This window comes from Rousettus aegyptiacus, unplaced genomic scaffold, assembly GCF_014176215.1.
Source record: "Rousettus aegyptiacus isolate mRouAeg1 unplaced genomic scaffold, mRouAeg1.p scaffold_m13_p_6, whole genome shotgun sequence".
In the NCBI taxonomy this organism is placed as follows: Eukaryota; Metazoa; Chordata; class Mammalia; order Chiroptera; family Pteropodidae; genus Rousettus; species Rousettus aegyptiacus.
Window position 1 is genome coordinate 111994296 of NW_023416309.1, and position 19642 is coordinate 112013937.

The following is a 19642-nucleotide window of genomic DNA, read 5'->3' on the forward strand; positions in this document are numbered from 1 at the left end:
TTTCCCACTGATTTCATAGCCCTCTAATGGGTTGCCACCGACAAATGTGACATTAGCACTTCTCAGATCTCGTGGATTGACAGGTTCTGGTAACTACGGACTGGACGGGAATAGGGAAGAGTAGAGAATTGTGGGTAGGAGGGTTCCGGGAGGCAGGAAGCCCTGGCTTCGTCAGGCGGCTGTTTCAGTCAGTAAGACCAAGTACGCATTCTGTTCATCGTGTCTCAGAACTGCCGAAGCAGCAGTATTTTGATTCTAGTGATAGTTTATCCCTCCCGTTAGACGTGCCGATATGACCCGCCTTCCAGACCCAGAGGCCAGGTCCTGGGCCGTGGTGATCGCTGCTGCCTTGGGAAAGCTCTGGCCTGTGGACCCCCAATCCCCCAAGGGCCCCTGGCAGTGCAGGCGGCGGAATGTGAAGGCTGCTGCTCGTCAGGACAGTAAACTAGCTGCCTGCCGACCTGTGTTCAACTTACCGCAGTCAGGATGTTCAGTACCCAGTAATGAGGATATGTTACCTGATGTCATCCTCGTGGTGACAAGGCGGTGACATCTCCAATGGGACGTCCCCCAGAGACAGACAACCTGCCGTGTAGTTGGCCCCCGTCAGATTCCCAGCCCCTTCCCGTGGTTCTCGAATCCTCTGCGCACCTGCACGGCGCACCCCCCCCCCCCGACACACACACGGACAAGTGGTCGGCCATCGTTTATGCACTTATCTAGCTTCACATTACATTCTACCTGCTGTGCTCCCACCTCTCCATGGGGCAGAAACAGTCGTGTTCTCAGAAAGGTTAAGACGTGTCACTGAGTCGGGTTGCTTTGGGGTTTGCGCGGGGCTGTCGATGCTGGCGGGAGGGCTTGGGCCGGGAGTGTGCGGCGCTGTAAGGGCCGATCTCGTTAACTGAGCCTCTCCGCCGAGAGTCAGAGTCTCAGCCCCACCTGCCGGCTGCGAGGCGCCCCGCTGTGAAGCACGCCCGCCCCGCTGGCCACGGCCGGTCACGTCTTGGGAGTGTTTGTTATCTTCAGGTGTAAAACAAGTCAAGCAGAGCAGTCCAAAGTTGGGGTGTCCGTCCCAGACTCAGAGGGGAGTTCTCTCGGTTGAGCCGAGGACAAGACGTGGTGTCTCACAATGAACAGGCTTCAGTGACAGTCACAAATCCACCTCTTACTGTCGTCTGTAGGGAAGAGGTGGGCTGAGGGGAGTTGGAGTCGCTCTCACAGGATGAAGACCGGTGGCTGTGGCCTCTTCCCGGGGCGAGGGCCACGGCCGCTTGAGCAAAGGGCTCCCACGCTTCAGGGTCAGCGCTGGTACAGCCAGAGGATGCCGGCACTGTGCAGGTCCCTCCACAGGGCGGACTCCAGGGACAGGTCATGGTTTGCGTAGAATATCAGTGGCATCTTTATTCGTTCGAAGTAGTGGTCGGAAAATTTCTGGTAGTTGCTCGTGATGAATCCATAAGCACTAACCTGGACGAGGATTGTCATCGAACATTCATTGAGCTTCTGCTACATGCCGTCATGCAAGGTGGCATGAATTCAGAAAGGCACAGTCCCCCGCCCCCCTCATGCCTATGTGGAGACGTCATGGTAACACCTGGTGCCGTGCTCCTCACACATTCTCGCCCCGGCCTTACAGTCTTATGTAGGTATTACCCCATTTTACAAAAGGGGGACCGGGCTCAGGTCACCAGATGTCCCCAGTCGCAACCTAGCAAGTGACAGGCTCCGCTGCGAACTCGTCTGACTAAAGCCGTGATCGTTTGCTCGACGTGAGGCAAAAGCCCTTCGCTGCCAGTCCCCCCTTGTGATGACGGAGACAGGAGTCCTGCTCTAGCGGGGTGTGGGACCCGTCGCGCGTGGCTGGCTTCAGTGTGGGTCACTGCCTCTCCGTGAAAACTGGCTCAGGCAGGCCACCTCCCGTCGGAGACGTCTCTGACTTGAGACGTGTGCGTGGAAGGCTGAACCCGCTGCCCCACCCCACTTCTAGAATGTCCTCATGAGAGGGTTCCCTGCCCAACAATGTGGAGAAGATTTTACTTTCAGAAGAGCAGTCTGATAGCGTGTGCCTGAAGTACCGTGTAGAGCTGCGGCCCTAAAGGGGCAGTGCGGGGTCACTGGGGCAGGTGGCTGTGGGGGCGACAGGCAAGGCTGGCCTGGGAGCTGTCCTTTAAAGCACCCTGGGTGGTGGGTGGTGGCAGGCCCTCCCGCCCCTGCCCTAGACCAGGTCCCTCCCGCAGCTGGGATCCTTTCCCTGCAGGATACTGAGGATCTAATTAGGTTCCATTCACACCCGAACTCTGCCGCTGTGAATCCTTGAAAGCAGACCTCTTACCTGGTCACAGGTGTGCAAAGCTGTCAGCAGCATGAGGGCCCCAGTACTAGGCATATATAGGTCTCCAAAATTTGTGTTTATCAACTTTGATTTCAAAAACCTAGAAGCAAAAAGGCATCAAAATTCAAGACATTTAGGTCCTGCCCACTAGCCGGATGGTTGTGCTGTTATACTTTACAATGACCAGTGCAAAAAGAGTGGAAAACCAGAGACTTTCCTAACACAATCAGATCCCTAGTGGGGAAAAAAAAAATGACATGAGTTCCTAAATGCAACAGTCTTCCGTCGAAATAACACCTTAGAGCGGGGCGAGAGAGGGCGGGGCCTGTCCAGAAGCACCACAGTGAGACACCACTTCCTCTGGAAGCCCAGATCCAGCCTACCCTACTGCCCGCACCCCTGGGCCGAGTAACCCTCATGCCCAGAGCACACTGGGCTTGCATCCAGCCTGACGCCTGAGTCTCTCCACCCCCAGACTTCAGCCAAACAGGAACCACATACGAGGGACAGGGAGCACAGGTCCTAGGAGTGGCATCATGGTGACAAGGTGCACATGTGCACGTGCACAGTCCGGGAGCGAAGCCACAGTATGCCGACCGCTGGCCCTGACTCAGCCCCGGACTCGCTCACATCCGGGCTGTGCCAGGCGAGCTTCCCTCAGCCCGTCCCGGTCTGCTGCACGGGGCTGTGACCGTGCCCCGCATCCGGGTGCCCACATCTGCTTGCACCCCTCACCTCGGCTGCTGGCCTCGGCTACGGCAGGGTGTCTCGACCACGGCACTACTGACATTTAAAAGTGCCACGTCTTTGCTGCAGGGACATCCTGAGCATCGTAGGCTGTTCCTAGTGGCACTCGCACCTAGTGCCAACGCCGGTGTCCTCGGGGACAACAACATATCTCCTGACAGGGACAGAGGGAAGTGAGCTCCGGTGTAGTCCCCAGGCTCCTGCCTCACCCGGGGCTGGCTGTGTTTGGGCCTGAGGGTGCTGACGGCCCCGCTTCTCCAAACCCCGTTACCGCCCGCACCTTGCGGAGCCTCCACACCCGCCTGCGCCTCCCAACAACCCTGTCCGTACACCGCGAGTCCTCCGGTTCCCCGTCCGTTCCCCATTGACCTTGACTGACAAGCCATCAAAGTGTTAGAGAGGAAGTGGTTGGCCCGGAACCCGGCACATGGCTGTCCCTACAGGTTACAGTGTGGAGGACGTGAAGGGACGGGCCTGCAGTGCTGTGGGGACCCCCACCCCTGTACCTACCTCTCTGTCAGGTAGCTGATGAAGTCTGGATGGAGTAGCTTGAATTTACTGGCAGAGGCTTCTGGTCCAAAATAGGTCTGAGGCCTATTTCGAGAAGAAGTGGACAGAGCGGCCCAGGCTGTCGTAGGGCACGCTGGGGAGCGAGAAGGTGGGGCTGGGGCGCCGGCGGGGGAGGGGGCGGTGGGGGCGGGGGTGCGAGTAGTAGCGGGAGAAGGGGGTGTAGAAGGTGGGCGGCAGCAGGGAGGGCACCACGTGCGGCTTCCCTCGCACGAGCACGTCGATCGGCGGGGTGTAGGTCAGCGAGGACGGGGGCGTGAACAGGGCGGGGGGCGTCGGGTAGGTGCACCTCACCTGGGGTTGGTGGGGCGGGGGCGGGAGGAGAGGGAAGTAGAGGGACTCGGGGGCAGCGGTGTGCTTGCTGACCGTGCTCGGGATGCAGAACTGGGGCAGCGGGGATGTGGGGGGCTGGAAGAAGGGGGGCTCCTTCAGGAAGCTGGGCACGTAGGGGGTAATGGTGGAGGGGATGGCCCGGAGCGGCCCGATGTAGGAGGCGGAGCTGTGGGAGGAGGACCTGGCCAGGGGCACCGGGGGTGTCTGGGAAGCGTTCCGGGAGATGGACTTCAAGGCAGATTGGGAGGGAGATTTGGAGGTGGGCGGAGTGGGGGTTGGGGTGGATCCTCGGGGCACATGAGCGATGTGAGGGCTGGGGGTCAGGGAGGAAGCCCTGGAGGACGGTTGTGAGGCATTCGGGGTGGGAGGCTGGGAGGTGGGGCGGGAGGAAGACCCCCGGGTGGCGGAAGGGGAAGGGACCGGGCCGCCAGGGTTGGGGTTGTGGTTGGACCGGGACTGGGAGGGGGACTGGGTGGGGGATGGGTTAGGGGTCTGGGAGGGGGAGCTCATTGGTGTTGGGGAGGCTTATGTCTGTCTGCCCCAGGTCTCTGAGCCAGCCCCGCCAAGAGCCCAGCTCCCCGCCCGTGTCACAAAGCCCCCACTGGTGACAGGTGGCAGCACCGTGAGCCATTGTTGGGTAATCAAGAGGCGGGGGCTGGGCGCGGGGCGGGGAGGTGGATGCTTGCCTGCCCTTTAGGGTGAACCCCAGGGCCCACCTCTGAAGCTGCTCCTTCAGGTTGGCCTGTGGGGGCGGGGCTGAGACAGGAGGGCCGGTGTTTGTGGACACGGGCGGGGGAGGGGGCAGAGGTTTCTAAGGACCTGACTCAGGGACGAGAAAAGGTCTCAGTGCCACAGGGAGAAGGTTCGGCGAGGGCCAGGGCATGGATCAAAAGAGCCGGACACAGGCCTGCTGCCCAGGAAGGTGGGAGACAAGACAGAGAGCCCTTTGTTCCCACTTCACAGGGTGCCGGCGGCGTGGCCGGCTCGCCCACCAGGATGGGTGGCGGGGACGCTGGCCCTCGCCCTCGCGCCCAGACCCAATGTGCTCAACAGGACAGCAGACCCGCTGTGGACGGGCCGCGCGGACGCCACCGGCAGGACGGCCGGGCTGGCTCTGGGGACAGCAGGCTGGCCTGCCGCATCCGGACAAGTGGCCCCTCATCGGGAGGGTCCCCGGGGGCCAGCGGGGTGCCCTGGGCTTTCCGGGCATAGCCGAAACCCGTACTCCCCCAGGGCTCCTGAATGCTGGGGATTTTAGTGCTGCCCTCGCCCCCTGCCCCGCCTGGCAGTGGGAGGTGGGAGGTGCCGGAAGCATTGCCCCGCCCCCCTCGCTGCTCACCTGTCCCCTTTATCATGGCCCTCGGGGACAGGCACACCCAGGATGGCCGATCTCAGCATCACGTAGTCGCGGACGTCCGAGGGGATGAAGATGTAGCGCAGGTCCTGTCGGGGCAACAGAGACACCGAGCCCCGGTGGGAACGGGAACGGGGCCGCGTCTAGCTCCCGCTCCGGAGGCACAGCCCTCCCTGCAGCCCCGCGGCCGCCCTGCCGGGAGGACCTCCCGCACATGCCCGGGGACCGCGGTGGCTTAGGGCCCGCTCGCACATGCCCGGGGACCGCGGTGGCTTAGGGCCCGCTCGCACATGCCCGGGGACCGCGGTGGCTTAGGGCCCGCTCGCAGAGCCCGTGGCCCTCTCCCCTCCCCGAAGCCCACCTGCCAGCCCCTTGAGTACGGGCCGGACTCAGTGGCTCGCAAACAGAATTTTTCTAACGAACGGGAGACAAAACGAAGGGATGGCGTGTGACCCTGGAGACCAGGGCACGAAAGGCACCTCGCCTCCTTGCTCTCCGAGGTCACGCACTCCGGGCGAGGTTAATTACCATGCCGTGAGGACACTCTAGTAGCCTGTAGAGGCGACCATGTGACACGGGCCCGTGAGGGCAACATCTTGGCTGTGGCCTCAGAGCCAAGGCCACTGCACTAAGCTGCTTCCGAATTCCTGACCCACTGAGACTGTGGGTCTCACTTTTGGGGTATTCTGTTAGACAGCAATGGATAAACAAGACACCGTGGCCACCCCAGAAATAAAGCCACCTCATGAGCTAAGAGGTTCTACTGTGAGGCCTTGGTGCGTTACCCTGGCCAGATGCACCTGAACTCCCTGGTCAGAGGAGGAAGCTTCTAGAAACCCGCCCCAGCCGTATCACAGAGCGCCTGGGGTCTCCCTCGCCCTGTCTGCGGCACCTCGAGGACGCCGAGGAGCAGTGTGGCGCAGCAGCCGGCCGTGGCCGGGGGAGCCGCAGGCGGCAGGTGCGCACTTTCTGGCCGTCTCCTCCCTGGCTGAGCCAGGGCCTGTCTCTCGGACTCTGAGCCTCCGCTTCCCACGCGGGCCGCTAGGGGCTCAGGAGGCACACACTACTTCCTGGGGGGCCGCGTGGGGACATGGAAACAGCCCCGGCTAGCCTGTGGTGACTCTAGCTGGGTGGCGGCCCCAGGAACGTTGCCATCCGGAAATGGGCTGCTCTGAGGACCAGGCCAATGCTGAGAAGGGAGGAGGCGCTCGGCACCCTTTGGCGGTGTGCGGAGCTCAGGGGGGGGGGAGCCTAGACTTGAACCCCAGCCCTCCTGCTGCTTTGCTGGATGAAGGGCACCGAGCCTCAGCCTCCTCACCAGGGAAACAGGGCCCACGTGAATCGCCTGGCACCCCGTAAGCCTGCAGTGGACACTGGCCACTCCTGCTCTGGTCCGGGGCTGCTCTGTGCCACTGGGCCGCGCCCGGGGGACCCTGTGCCTCCCCCGTGGAGGGGCTCTGGGCACGGTGGCGCCCAGCAGAGGCCTTACCTGTCCTTGTGGCACAGAGGTGAAGCCCAGTTCCCTGTAGGAGATGAGGGAGTTCTTCATCGTGTTCACCGTGAAACCGTAGAAGGAGGTCTTGGTGCCCACGTCGTCCTCAAAGCCTTTGATCACAGCACCATTGAGCCTGCTCCGAACGGAGGCCCGTCAGCCAGCCTCGCTGCGGTCGCAAGGTGCCCTGCTGCGTGGGGCACCTCCTTCCCCAGGGTTCCGCCACGCCTGTCCCCCGCCTCCGCGGGGACCATCCCTCTGCTGTGGCAGCAGCTGCGCCTGCTCACCGGCCCCACCCCCACTCCAGACCTCAAGGGGCGCCCTGTGAACTGGGCACCCCTGGCCCTGGCGGCTCGTTCCTCCTGGGTCCCCTTGGCAGGTCTGTCCCACAGGCCTCCATCCAGCCCGTCCGCCCATTACAACCACCGGGCTGCCCGAGGCGCCAGCTGCCTCAGCCCACGCCCTCGCGAGATCGCTCCCCACCCAGCTCCTCTCCCGCCTCCTCCCGGGCCCGGGCCGCGTACCGGAACACGTAGTCATGGGCATCGATGCTCCGACCCTGGCGGGAGCCGTTCAGAATGCCTCCGTTACCCACCACGGCACAGCGGACGCAGTCCCGAAGCCGTCCCCTGGGGGCAAACAGCTGGGCGCTCTCGGAGCTGTTCAGAAGGCCCAGGGTGGAGGCGATGGCTGTGGGCGAGGGACAAGGTGGGGCGCTATGTGGGGGGCTGTCGTGGATCATCGGGTACTGTTTCTGGTACTTAACTTGTCAGAGGCTTGACCCCAGCCCCTCCCAAGAGGCGCAGAGGGCAGGAGGGGAATGAAATGTCCGGCCAGGGAGACTGGAAAGGGTGTGGGGGGAGTGTGGCTGGGCCCTCAGTGCCTCGGGAACTTGAAAGACCCGCCCTCTGAGACTGTCCCGAAGGGAAATAATCTGAAGCATGCGGTGGTGGGGGGAGGGGAGATGTGCAGATATAACAGGGAGGGGCCGCAGAGCCCCTGTCTTCAGTCACCTTTGGGCAATGACACCTTAGCCCATCGTGCCAAGGAGGCTGCTGGGGGGAGGGGGAGGGCGTGGGCAGCCAAGCCCCTCTTACGACCCCGCAATGCTCGCGGGGGTGGGGAAGTAAAGCGGGAGGTACACGGCTTGAGGGTTGAGCTGTGAGGCCCTCCTGGAAAGGGACATGGGGTCCCCGCATCGCGGGGCCGTGAGGGCCGGGGGCCTGGCCTGCACAAGGCCAAAGGCAGGAAGAGGGGACCAGCTGAGGCCAGAGGGCCGGGCGGCAGGCAGTGGCCGCAGGTTACCTTGGCGTGAGAGCCCCTGCCAGCCATAGGGGGCTTTGCGCTGGCTCAGGTGGTCCCAGAGCTCCTGGGTGAAGACGCCCCCCGACAGCAGCACTGGAGTGGAGAAATTGAACCGACCTAGGAAGTGGGGGTGCCGCTGAATGGCGAGATGAAGTGGGTGCTGGCAGGGTAGGCTCTGTGGGCGAGAAGATGAGAGGGCTGAGCTGTTCGCTGGGGGCTCGGGCGGGCGGGAGCCCTCGCAGGAGGAAGACCCCGGGGAGGGAAGAGCTGCCCTTCCCCCTGCAGACCCGGCCCGCCCCCAGATCTGTGAGCCCAGTGGCCTGTGACTCCACAGCCCAGCAGGGATCAGAGGGCTTTCTGGGTTTGCCCTGTCCAGCCTGGGGGTCCAGGTTCTCCCGGATGCCCCATCTCCAGCCTGATGGCTCTGGCCTCCTACTCCTTCCCCTCTTGCTTGGGGACACTTTGGGGCATTTGCCCGTGGATGGGTAGGGCCTGCCGGCGCTTGGATGGGGAGGTCCGGCTGGAGCTTCGGAATCGGTCAGCCTGCTTCCGACTCAGCTCCGCGGTCCTCGCTGTGGGGTTTGCGTGGAAAGGGCTCCTGGGCAGATTGAGATCGCCTTCCTTCCGGTCGGTGTCCCCCCCAAATTCGCGTCTGCCCAGAACCTTGAAATGTGACCTAACTTGGAAATAGGGTGTAAGTGGTTAACATGAGGTCGTGCTGTATTAAGGTGGGCCCTAAATCAATGACTGGCATCCTTATGTGGTGGCCGTGTGATGACAGAGGCAGAGACCGAGTGACGCCGCTGTAAGCCGAAGAACACCTGGAGCCACCAGGTGCTGGAGGAGGCCAGGGAGGGGTCTAACCTAGACCGTCCTGCTCAGACACCTCGAGCTCAGACTTCTGGCCTCCGGAACTGTGAAAGAATAAATTTATCTTGTTCCGGGCCACCCGAATTTGGGAAGTTGCTCCAGTGCCACTGCACGCAGGGACCTTGAAGGAGGGTGAGTACTGGACAGGCCCCAGGCCCGCTGCCTGCGACCCACACGGCAGAATCTCACACGGCCTTGACCCCGGCAGGGGATGCTCACCACTGAAGTGGCTTCTTTGTTAAGGCACTGATTCGATCAAAGGACAATGCAGGCAATTGCTACAGGGTCATTCCTGCAATAATGTGACAGAGAAGTGCCTAAAAATCACCCACCATGCGAACCTGTGCCATCAAGACCACAGGACTTTTGGGAACATGGGCTTAGTGGTCAGGGATGCACAAAACAGAGGCATCTGAGCACAGTCTGACACACATTCCGCGGTCGAATCCATGAGAACTATCGCAACCCAGCATTTGACGTCGGGAGAAAGTTGACCTTCGCATGTGGAAGCGGGCGGCATCAAGTGGCAGCTTGCGAGTGACTGTGAAGTGACAGTCTTGGGCACCACGCGCGAGGGAGCCCGGGGGTGTGCGTGCGTGCGTGCGGCCCAGGGGGCGTGCGTGCGTGCGTGCGGCCCAGGGGGCGTGCGTGCGTGCGTGCGGCCCAGGGGGCGTGCGCGCGTGCGTGCGTGCGGCCCAGGGGGCGTGCGCGCGTGCGTGCGTGCGGCCCAGGGGGCGCGCTGTTGCGTGCGGCCACAGGGGCGTGCGCGCGTGGTCGGCCCAGGGTTCGTGCGCGCGTGGCCGTGCGTGGCGGCCCAGGAGGGCGTGCTGCGTGCGGCGGCCCAGGGGGCGTGCTTGTGCGGTGGATGCGGCCCAGGGGCGTCTCGCCGGCGTGGCGTAGCGGTCCCAGGGGGCGTGCCGCAGCGTGCGTGCGTGCGGCCCAGGGGGGTGCGCCGTTGCGGGCTTGGCGGGCCCAGGTGGCGTGCGGCGCAGTGGCGAGCGGCCCAGGGTGCGTTTGCGCGCGGTGCTTGTGGCCAGGTGCGTGCGCGCGGTGCGTTGGCCCAGTGGGGCGTGCAGGGTGGTGCAAGCGTTGCGCGTTCATCCGCGGCCGTGCCCCTTCCGGGCCGGGTGTGGTTTTGTGCATTTTCACCCAGCGTGCTCCCTGACCAAATCGCTCGGAAGCCCCACTGTTTCGTAAGCTATCTGTCCTGTTGGGACAGATTCACGTCCTCAGAGCAAGCACAGCAGCACACCTGGCCGCGGTCGTTCCGCTAATGTTCAGCTTATCGTGGCGACGTTGTCCAGGGCCACCTTCTTTACGAGGCTCCGGGAGAAAGAGCTTCAGGTCTCTGCGCCAGGAGAGGCTGCGCTTTTCTTGGGCAGCTGGCTAGCTGGCTTCCACCTGACGACCACGGAGGCAGTTTCTGTCTTGACCGTGACCACCAGGAGGCTCGCGGCCAGACACGCGGCCCGCCTCTCACCCCTCGGGGCTCGTTTTTCATGCACTCGCCTGATGTCGTCTTACTTTCCTTCACCTCTTTCTTCACTTGATTCTAGTTCATGTTTTCGCCTTGTTATGTGTTACTGAGAGCTACCTTGCATCTTTTTAAAAAAAAAAAAACCGAGTGGGGATGTATGTCATTTGGTGTCAAGCAGCTCCAGGTGGAAAGGACTTGAGGCAGGTAAAGATGGCCTCAAGCACTCATAAGACCCTTGAGGCCAAGTGCCTACCAGGCGTCTGTCCTCAGGACACAGGGCTATTTGCTCCGCCTCTGAGCAGCTCAGCTGTTACTCAGTCTTGAGTTTCTCCCTCAGGCCAGGGAGAAATATTTCAAGTTCCAGTTTGGTCTCTTGGGCACTAAAAACAACTCTTAGACCCGAATTAACTCCAAACAGCGTGGTCAACACCCTGCTCAAGCACAGCTCACAGAGCGGGTGAGGCTGTATCACTTGGTGGTTCAGAGCCAGCTCTGGGGTCAGGATCACCTCTTCTCCCTGAGTGACTCCGAGTGAGGTACCTGACCCCCCTGTCTCATCTCACTCACCTGTAAATGCTGCCTAACAGGTTTGCCAGGAGGCTGCAGCGAGAGAACACAGGGAAAGTGCCCCAGGTGGCACTTCAGCCCATGGTTACCAAGGAGCAGGACCCGAAAGGTTCTCAAACCCTCAGGGCAAACGGGGAGCATCTTCCCAGGGCTTGGTGTTTACTCCGTGGTGAGCAGTTCAAATGTGACTTTTATAGTAGGAAGACATTTTGAGCAGCAGAGTGCCAAATTCACAGGCTTTTTAAAGATAAACACAAGATTTCTGAGAAACGTTTGGCTGGCTGTACCCAGGGGTACAAATGGACTCATCCTCCTCTATTGGGGTCCAGGAAGCCCTAGCGGGCAAGCTGGAGAGGCCCTGAAGGCTGGCTCCTCCACACGGTGCTTCCTGCTTGGGGTGCAGTGAGGGTGGGGTAGGGGTGGGCGGGGACAGGATGGGGGCGTGGTGGGGTGGGGTGGGGTGGGGTGAGGGGAGTCCGAAGTGCCCCGCCCCACAGACTCCCGAGTCCAGTCCCCTTTGTTCTTCTCTTTCCCGTCCTCCAGATAACTGGAGGATGCCCAGAAAAGTGCAGAGAAGCTGGCCACTGTACCTTTCTCGTCCCAGAGTGGGCCACTGCCTTGGGTCCAGAGGATACTCGAGATGTGCCGGTGTTCCTGGGGGAGAAGGCACAAGTCAAGCCGGGTCTGACCCGCCCCTCGGAACCTTCCGTCTGACTCTGTTAGCTCTGGGGGCCGACAAAGTCCGTCAAGGTCAAAGGTATCCGCTCCTTTGATCCTGCTGCTTCCGCGCTCTGGTTCTTGCCCGGGTCTCTCCCTTTAGGCACACAAAACCCTGTCGCGTTATCAGGTTCTCCCGAGCTGTGGAAACCTGGAAATCAAGAAACTCCTTGGCAAGCAGCAGAAGTGCGGAGTTTATAGGAACAGTAAGATGGTGGTTAAAGATGAAAATAGACAATAGGAACGCTTGCCAGGCCTCTGGAATTGTGACCGTCCCGGGGGTCTACCTGCCAAGGCTCCAGAGCAGGCATTCATTCTGTCCTGGATGACCTGGGCCTCCTGTGCCTGGCTCCTGCCCTAGGTGCCCCAGTGAAGGGTGTGGGTCCGAAGTCTGACTCCCTGGGTTTGTATCCTATGACCCTGGGAAATTACTAAACTTCTCAGAACCTCAGTTTCTGCATCTAGACTGCAGGGACGATCATATTGATATGATTGGTAATCATATCACGTATCATCCAATTAACTGATGCGAGCGTTCAGATAGAATCTATGTTATATAAACTGTCCTCTAAATGTTAGCTATGGTTACCTAAAGGAAGGAGGGAGAGGACTTTGTTGTGACAGCCTCTGTGACAGTTCCTTCTGCAAGGAGGCAAGGGGCTAATGTTACTGCCCCCCTGCCACCTCCCCCCGCCCCCCGATGGCCCCGGCATCAGGGCAGAGGGAGACAGAAAGGAAGGAAGAGGGTCCCCTGCCTATTCAAAAGAGTGTGGTGTCCTCTCAGACTCTCACCCTCCCCCATGGCCACAGGGAGCAGGTGGGGAGGTTTGGAATGGTCCATTTACAAGGGAAACAAAGGCCCCTTGTTACCTGGTTCTTGATGCTGATACAGCTGAGTCATGGAAGTCTGCGACCTGCCCAGCTCCAGGTTTCCCTAAGACCCCGGAGGGGCAGCGCAGAAAGCCAGGGATGATCCGTACCCCCTTCCCTCCCTTTCTCCCTGGACGGGCCACCTGTCCACCCACATACTCCCCGCAGTCCCTCCACTCACTGGAGCACAGCAGGACCCCCTGGGAGGAGGAACTGAGGTGGGGTGTTCAGCCCAGTTGGCAACAAGAAGCCCCAGGGACTGTTTTGAAAACTCACCCAGGCTGAGGCCCCACCCCCGAGATTCTGATCTGATTGGTCTGGGGTTCTCCCCAGGGGACTTTAACTAACGTGCAGCCAGGCTTCAGGGCCTGGCAGAGGACCTGCTAACCAGGGCAGGGTGCAGCCGGGAGGGACGGAGCGGCAGGGGACGAGGTGGGAACTGCTCCCCGATTCAGTTCTGCTGCCCAGCCCATCTCCTGGGCGCCCCTGGGTGCTCAGCGACTCCTCCGAGTCCTCGCTGCTCTTTGGCCTCTTAGACGCCTGCCTGGAAGGAGTGGGGGAAGGGGCCAGCCCAGGCACGCCCCTCCTGGAGAAGCCTCCCCAGCCCGGGGAAATAGGACAATACGGCGCATTTTTCATAAAATGAAATTTACTCAACCTACATCATATTCTTAGGAATTCTTGGCCCTAGAGCGTCCTTTCTTTTACAAAACAATGTTGACAGTAGATGGTCACTGGTGCCCTGTATCTATCCTCACCTTCCTCCATAAAATTCTTTTTTTTTTTTTTTTTCTTTTTACAAGTCTAGAAGTCCCCCACGGCTGGGAACCACTGATCCAGACTCTTCTGTGAGTAAACTCCTGGGTGAGTTCCACTCTAAGCCACGAGACATGAGAGCCCCGACCTTGGGCTGGAGACCTGATCTCAGCCCCCTTGGTCCCCTGGCCTCTCTGTCATAGCCAGGCAGGAGCATCTCCGGGCCCACGCAGGGAGGTCCCTCAGCAGTCTCCCCGCCCCGAATGCCACCCCTGCTGCCCCCTTGCTCTTCCTGGCACTCAAAAGGCCACGTCCCAACCTGCCGCCTGGGATTTACTACAGCACAAAAGTCGGGGAAACAGCAAGGAAATGGACAGGTTCTTAGGTTGCACTAGATTTTTGAAAGGTAAAAAGATCTTTAAAAAGAAAACACTTTGTTGAAGTATAATGGACGTTCAACAAACTTGTCTTTAAAGCTGTATTCCTCAAAAGACTTTGGTGTTTTAAAACATCCCTACGTGAAATTGACAAGGGTCCTTCTCTTAGTCCCCTCCCCCCTCTCCCGAGCTTCTGGCGCAGTTTCTGACCACAAGGAGATCCAGCAACTTCAGGTATCGCCTGCTGGAGCTCACTTTGTTACAAAGGGACTGGACTCGTAATCAAGTTACAAGATTATTTCATATTGTTTTGCAACTTCGGGTGCCCTCTGACCTAGTTCCCTGAGGACAGATACCGATTACCCTTTCATCCCATTATGGGGGAGCAAGGTAGGAACAGGCAGATGGGAAGGCGCCGGGCAGGGAAGCTGGGCGCAGAGGCCTCTCTACAGCCTCCCAAACCCAGAATCTCAGCGTGGTTCGTCCGCCTCCGCCTCCCATAAGTCAACTAAATCCTTGGCGGGGGAGGGGGCGGAGACGGTGGTGGTGGGGGGGGTTGCTCCTTCAGTAACTGGAACCATCACCTACCAGAGACAGCCTCTCGGGGGTCTCCTCCGGGACACAAAAGAAAGGAAGGCGCCCAGGACGAGCGGGAGGGAGCGAGCGCAGAGCGCGGCAGGAGGCTCGGCGGCAGGAGACTCGGCGAGGAAGACTTGGACCCGGCCCGGAATCCGCGCCGCTGCCCGGGGAGTCCGCCTCGCTGCCAGACCCGGCCCAGAGGGTGCTGATCGTGCACACCGAGCAAACAGAGCGTCGGGCGACAGGGAGCCGGGCGCCGGGCAGGGCCCGAAGCGAGCGGGACAGGCGACCCGCCCCAGCCCAGCCGTGGGTCCCGGCGACGCTGGGACCGGGAGCCTTGAGTCCCTGCCCCACAAGTAGAGTTTGAAAGAGGTGGCGTGACGGGAGGGAGAGTTCCCGGCAAAAACGGGTCGGTTTATTTTGGATCCAGATGACCTAGCCAGATCTGGACGATAGAAAGGGAATTAATCCACAAGGCCGTCGCGAGCTGACCGCCGGCGCACAGGGGCCAAACTTTAATAACGCCGGGGTGGAGGTTCCAGGGACGAAGGGCCGCAGCCGGGGTCCCCGCTGGGGGCCACCCCAAAGAGGCCGGTGCGGAAGGCGACCCGAGAGCCGTGCGCCGGCCGCCCCGCCGGCCCCCTGCACCCTCCCGGCCGCGTCCCACGCCGCAGCCCCTACCTGGCTCCGGCCCTGGGCCCCGGGTACGGCTTCCCCGCCGAGGAGAGCAAGGCTAGGAAGATGCCCGCGCCGGCGGCCGCGAGCAGGACCAGCAGCCAGAGGCGCAGGCCGCGCGGGAGCCCCATGCAGGCGGACCCGGCCGCGGGCGCCCCGTCTGCCGCGGGCCCGGGCGCAGGACGCAAGCCCCGGCGGGCCGGGCCGACCTGGAGGCAGGCGGCTGCCCTGCCCCGCCCGGCGCTGCCCTCGCCGGGCCCCGCGGCGCCTCCCCGCCCCGCCACTCCCCTTTCGCCCCGGCCCGGCCGCCGGAAGCCGACGCACAATCGCGGGCTGCGTGTCGGGGCCCAAAAGGCGGCATTGTCGCCCCCGGGGCTGCCCGCCCTCTGCCCGGGGGCCCTCGTCCAGCTGGCGCCCCGCCGCTGCACGCCCGCCCGCGCCCGCCCGCGCCCAGCCCCGGGATGCTGGGCCGGGCGCCTTCCCCGGACAGGCCAGGGCGGGCGCGCGCCGTCCGGGGGCTTCGTGGGCTGCGGGCGCTGGGAGACGCCTCCACGCACCGCGTGGGGCCCGCGCTGCGGCTTCCGGACGCCCGATGCCGGTGCGGGGTCGGGGGCTCCCCTCGGCAGGACCCTCAAGACACGTCGATGTGGCCCCGGCACCTCGGGTCCTTCCAAGATGCGGGCGTAAGGAGAGGCGGGTTCACAGGAGCATCTGAGAAGGCGGGGGCGGTGGAGGAGCAGCGCCCGACCGCGCAGAGCGGGCGACAGTGCAGGGACTGTGCTCCCTCATTTGGGGACTGCCCAGGGCCGCGACGCATTGCGTTCCCTTTGCAGAACGAGGCCAATCTGGAGATCTCAGCCACAGAGAGAAGCCCAAGAGTTCTAGCAGAGGCTCCTCTGTCCTCAGAAAGGGTGGGGAAGCTCCACGTCCCCCGTGCCCTTGAAGCGGCGCCCTCCCAGGCAGTGGGCATTGGGTGAGAGGGCATAGTCCCCCGTCTTAGACCCGAAAAGCCGGTGAAATACCCCAGCTGTCAGAAAATGCAAGGGCCAGGGGGACCCGCTCCCCTTCCACCCGCCTTCTGCCCTCGCCTGTGTGGGAGCAAGTCCTGGGGCAGCAACAGGTGTCTGTCCAGCTGCAAGCCTTCCGGGGAAGCCTCCTGGCCGCGCCTGGGGCCGGAATGGGTCATTCCGCCTCAGTTCTCAGGGTTTTTAGAAACGCCTCTGCCGATGAATGTTGCTTAGGATTGATGGTTTCAAGTTTTTTATTTCAAAATGTGTGGTCGCCAGTCATCAAAGTCCCGGTAGACTTACGTACCCCTCGATCCGCACCTGTCCTCACTTCCCAGTGGTTGATACGCATCAGACCCTCTCGCTGAGCCCCAGGTCCCACGCCTACGCCCTGCTCTCAGCAAACGCCTCGCCTACGTCGTGAAGAAAAAGGGAATCACCATCCATTTCTTCGACCTTCCATCTTCAAGCTGATAAACTGGGCCCCCACCACAGCCGGGATTCCACCCGCCTGGACTCCAGCCTTGAGCGGGGAGGGCGCGCTCCTCCTGGGTGTGGGCTGACCGCCTGCCTCCCCCTCCATCTGTGTTAATGATTCTCAGCCGCTTCCAGTGCCTAATTAGCAATTACCCCGCTTAGACCAAAGCCTCCTCTCATTCTCAGCCCGCAGCCTCACAGGGCCTCCGCCCCCCGCTCCCCACACACTCCTCCACGTGCCCCAGCATACAGCCCCGTCCCTGAAGCTTCCTTTCCTGTCCAGGCAGGACCCCGGGGGTCATAATCTGAGCTTCGTTCTCATTCTGACCCAGGTTCTCTCATGCCCCTGGCTTTCTTCCCAGCACCACTCCAACCTGGATGCCCGCCCCGACCTGCCCGTGCACTGTCCCCCATGCCGTGGGGCCCGGCAGGGCGCAGCTAGCGAGCATCTCCTTCCAGGGCAGACTGGTGCCCCTGCACGTTCACCCTCGGCTGGGCTCTCCACGCCAGCCTTTTCTTGTCCTTAGTTGGCTCCAGGGGCCGTCTCGCCCAGTGGTGATTCTAGAACCTCACCTTGCTCAAGCCTTCTCTTCTCTCTGCCATACCTCTAGGGTGAAAGCGCCAGCCTTCCAGGCCCCTAGCTCCTGTCGGGGACCGTGAAGGCCTGAGGTGTACCCTCTGTGCACACGAACAGGTCAGCCTGCTTCATGGACACTGGCCGAAGACACAGGACTGCTGGGTCAGAGACAAAGGACTATTATTACTCACGGCATAGCAGGCAGCCTAGACTTCATAATTGTGTCCCTCCTCTGTGCCCCTCAGGTCCGTGAGGGCGAAGCAGAGGGTCCCGGGATGGAGCACACAGTGGGGCTGCTGCACAGCCGAGGAGCCCTAAGCAGAGGGAACCAGAACCGCTTACAGTGGGCTGCAAGCAACCCCGCATTTGCCCCAGTGTATTGGACAGTAAGAAAATCCGCCATCTGCTGGAGAGAAGGGGCACTGTCTTGATCTCCCCAAGGCTGTTTGCTTTACCAACGTTCTTGAAAACACAGTCTGGAACAAAAGGGCAGTTGGTGGCTCTGCTCACACGTGCAGAAATGCGACAGACCCACTGAGAACAAAGAGTCTCCCAACGGATTCGCGCCCACGAACCTTCACCTGCCTTGCTCCGGGCTCTCCTCCAAGGAGAGCCAGCTCTCTGCGCGCGTCCTCCCACCTCTACGGGCCTCGCTTTGGCAACCATCCCCCCCCCCCCACGAAATCCTAATCCCGGCCTAAGATCGTGCGCCCAGACATGTCATCCTAACGAGCAAGGCGAAGCAAAGCAAACCCCGACAGAACCCTCCGGCGACCTGGCGCGACGCTCTGCGGCGGAGTGCCTGGGAGGCAAAGCCCACGCTGCCCTCACTGTCCCCTGTCTCTCTCTGCGTCTGGTTTCTTTACCCACCTCGCCACTGGAACTGTCCCCGCCGAGGCCGCCAGGGGCCTTCACCGTTGCCAGCAGGGCAGAGGTTTTTCGGTTCTAACCCCACTGCATCTGCTCTGACTTTGAATGTGACCCCGTTCTCCTCAGGGCTCCTTTCAGGTCTTCGCTAAATCCAACATCTGGCCATTTCCACACGGCTTTTCCCGCGGCCAGCCTTCTTCTGGCATTGGAGTTCGCTTCCCCGGCTCTTGGCTTATCTCATACATGTTTGCTAGAAACCGGACATTTTAGATAATGCAGTAACTCTGGGTACTGGTAACCCCTCCCTTCAGGCTTACTGTTATTCGCTTTTTTTTGTTTAGTGACCAGCGGGCTTATTTTTTATGCGCCTCGCCCATCCCCACCCCCCTGAGGTGTGGAGCCTCTGATGTCTAGGCTGTGCCCACAGTCACCAGGTGCCAGGGATTTAAGCTTAGCTTTCTTCGTCTCTTTCCCTGACCACACCCAGCTGTTACACTCTCCTGAGCGCCCACTGAGTGCCCTGCAGTGCGAAAATGCCCTTTTGTACTTCTCTGAGGGAGTCGCTCGGGTTCTGGCCCCAGGGGGGCTCCTCCCAGCTGTGCCTTTTCCTGGTTCTCTTGCCACCTGGCTGCTTATACTTTAGCCCGCGTCGTCATTGAATCGGCATCAAATCTCCTCCCTGTGGCCTTTCTTGCAGTGGCCCCCACTGGTTTCCAGACCACCTTGAAGGTTGTCTTAATCTACCCTCTGTCAGGAATAAAGTCAGTTCCTTTGGGAAGAGATTAGGACCTGTTTTTATAGTCTGCTTTTGTCCTTAGGCAAAATCTCAGAGCCGGGGCTCTGTAGCTGGGGTGGGGACAATGGGGTGCTTCCATCTGAATGACATCCTTGTTTAGGAGTCGAGCTCCTGGTGGATGGAGGTGGTACCCTCGGATCTTCTTGGCTTACCTCTCCTAGCATGGAACCAACACCTTTATAAACCAGGGCGGGGATGACTAAGGCCCCAGTGTCTTCAGTGACATCATGCCAAGGAAGGCCACTGTTCCATGAATGGGGACCCGGGCCGTTGACAGGAGGCTGAGGGGAGGGGGCTTTTTCTCAGGGAGCTGAGACGGGCAGAGAGGAAGCAGTTTGGGCTCAAATACCAGAGTCTTACCAAATTTTGGTAGATTTCCTTGAGTAGACGTTTCTTCCTTTGCCGTTTACCTTTAGGGCCATTTCCAGGCCTTTAAATGGCCGTCCCTTCACACCTCCCCCAGTGTCTCTGCAGGGTCCTCGTGATGTCATCCAGACACCCACCTTCTGCAGCGGCTTCACCGTAACTTTGGCGTCACCGCTGGTTGTCTTACAATGCTATTGTTTGAATCAGGGAAATTTGAATACGAACTGGATATTTAGTGAATCTAAGGAATTGTTAACTTTTTGTTTTAGGTGTGATGATAAAATGCAGGAGATTTGCTTAAAATAATTAGGTCTGGTCTATAAGTCGGGAGGGGCGAGGGGGCTACAGTGAGAAGAGATTGGCAATGAGTTTAACATTAATACATTATGTTACTATTATATCGATTATTATTTATATGAGCTGCAAATGGAAGTTCGTTACGCTGTTCTGTTTGCTTTCGTATATGTTTGAAATTTCCCATAATAAAAAGTTAAAGTTAGTTTTGTGTCTACATGTGAAATATATACC

At 60.7% G+C, this 19642-nt stretch overlaps 1 protein-coding gene across 1 annotated transcript; it reads right to left on the bottom strand.

Moving 5' to 3' along the window:
* Positions 1-693: 693 nt before the first annotated feature.
* ST6GALNAC2 (ST6 N-acetylgalactosaminide alpha-2,6-sialyltransferase 2) lies at positions 694-15166 on the bottom strand. Its single transcript, XM_016143170.2, has 9 exons — positions 15028-15166; positions 11638-11701; positions 8134-8308; positions 7353-7518; positions 6826-6964; positions 5322-5425; positions 3593-3676; positions 2336-2435; positions 694-1470 (listed from the first exon to the last, which is right to left on the bottom strand). Exons 1-9 carry the CDS (start codon positions 15150-15152, stop codon positions 1303-1305), a joined length of 1125 nt encoding a protein of 374 aa, XP_015998656.2. The 5' UTR covers positions 15153-15166; the 3' UTR covers positions 694-1302.
* Positions 15167-19642: the final 4476 nt, after the last annotated feature.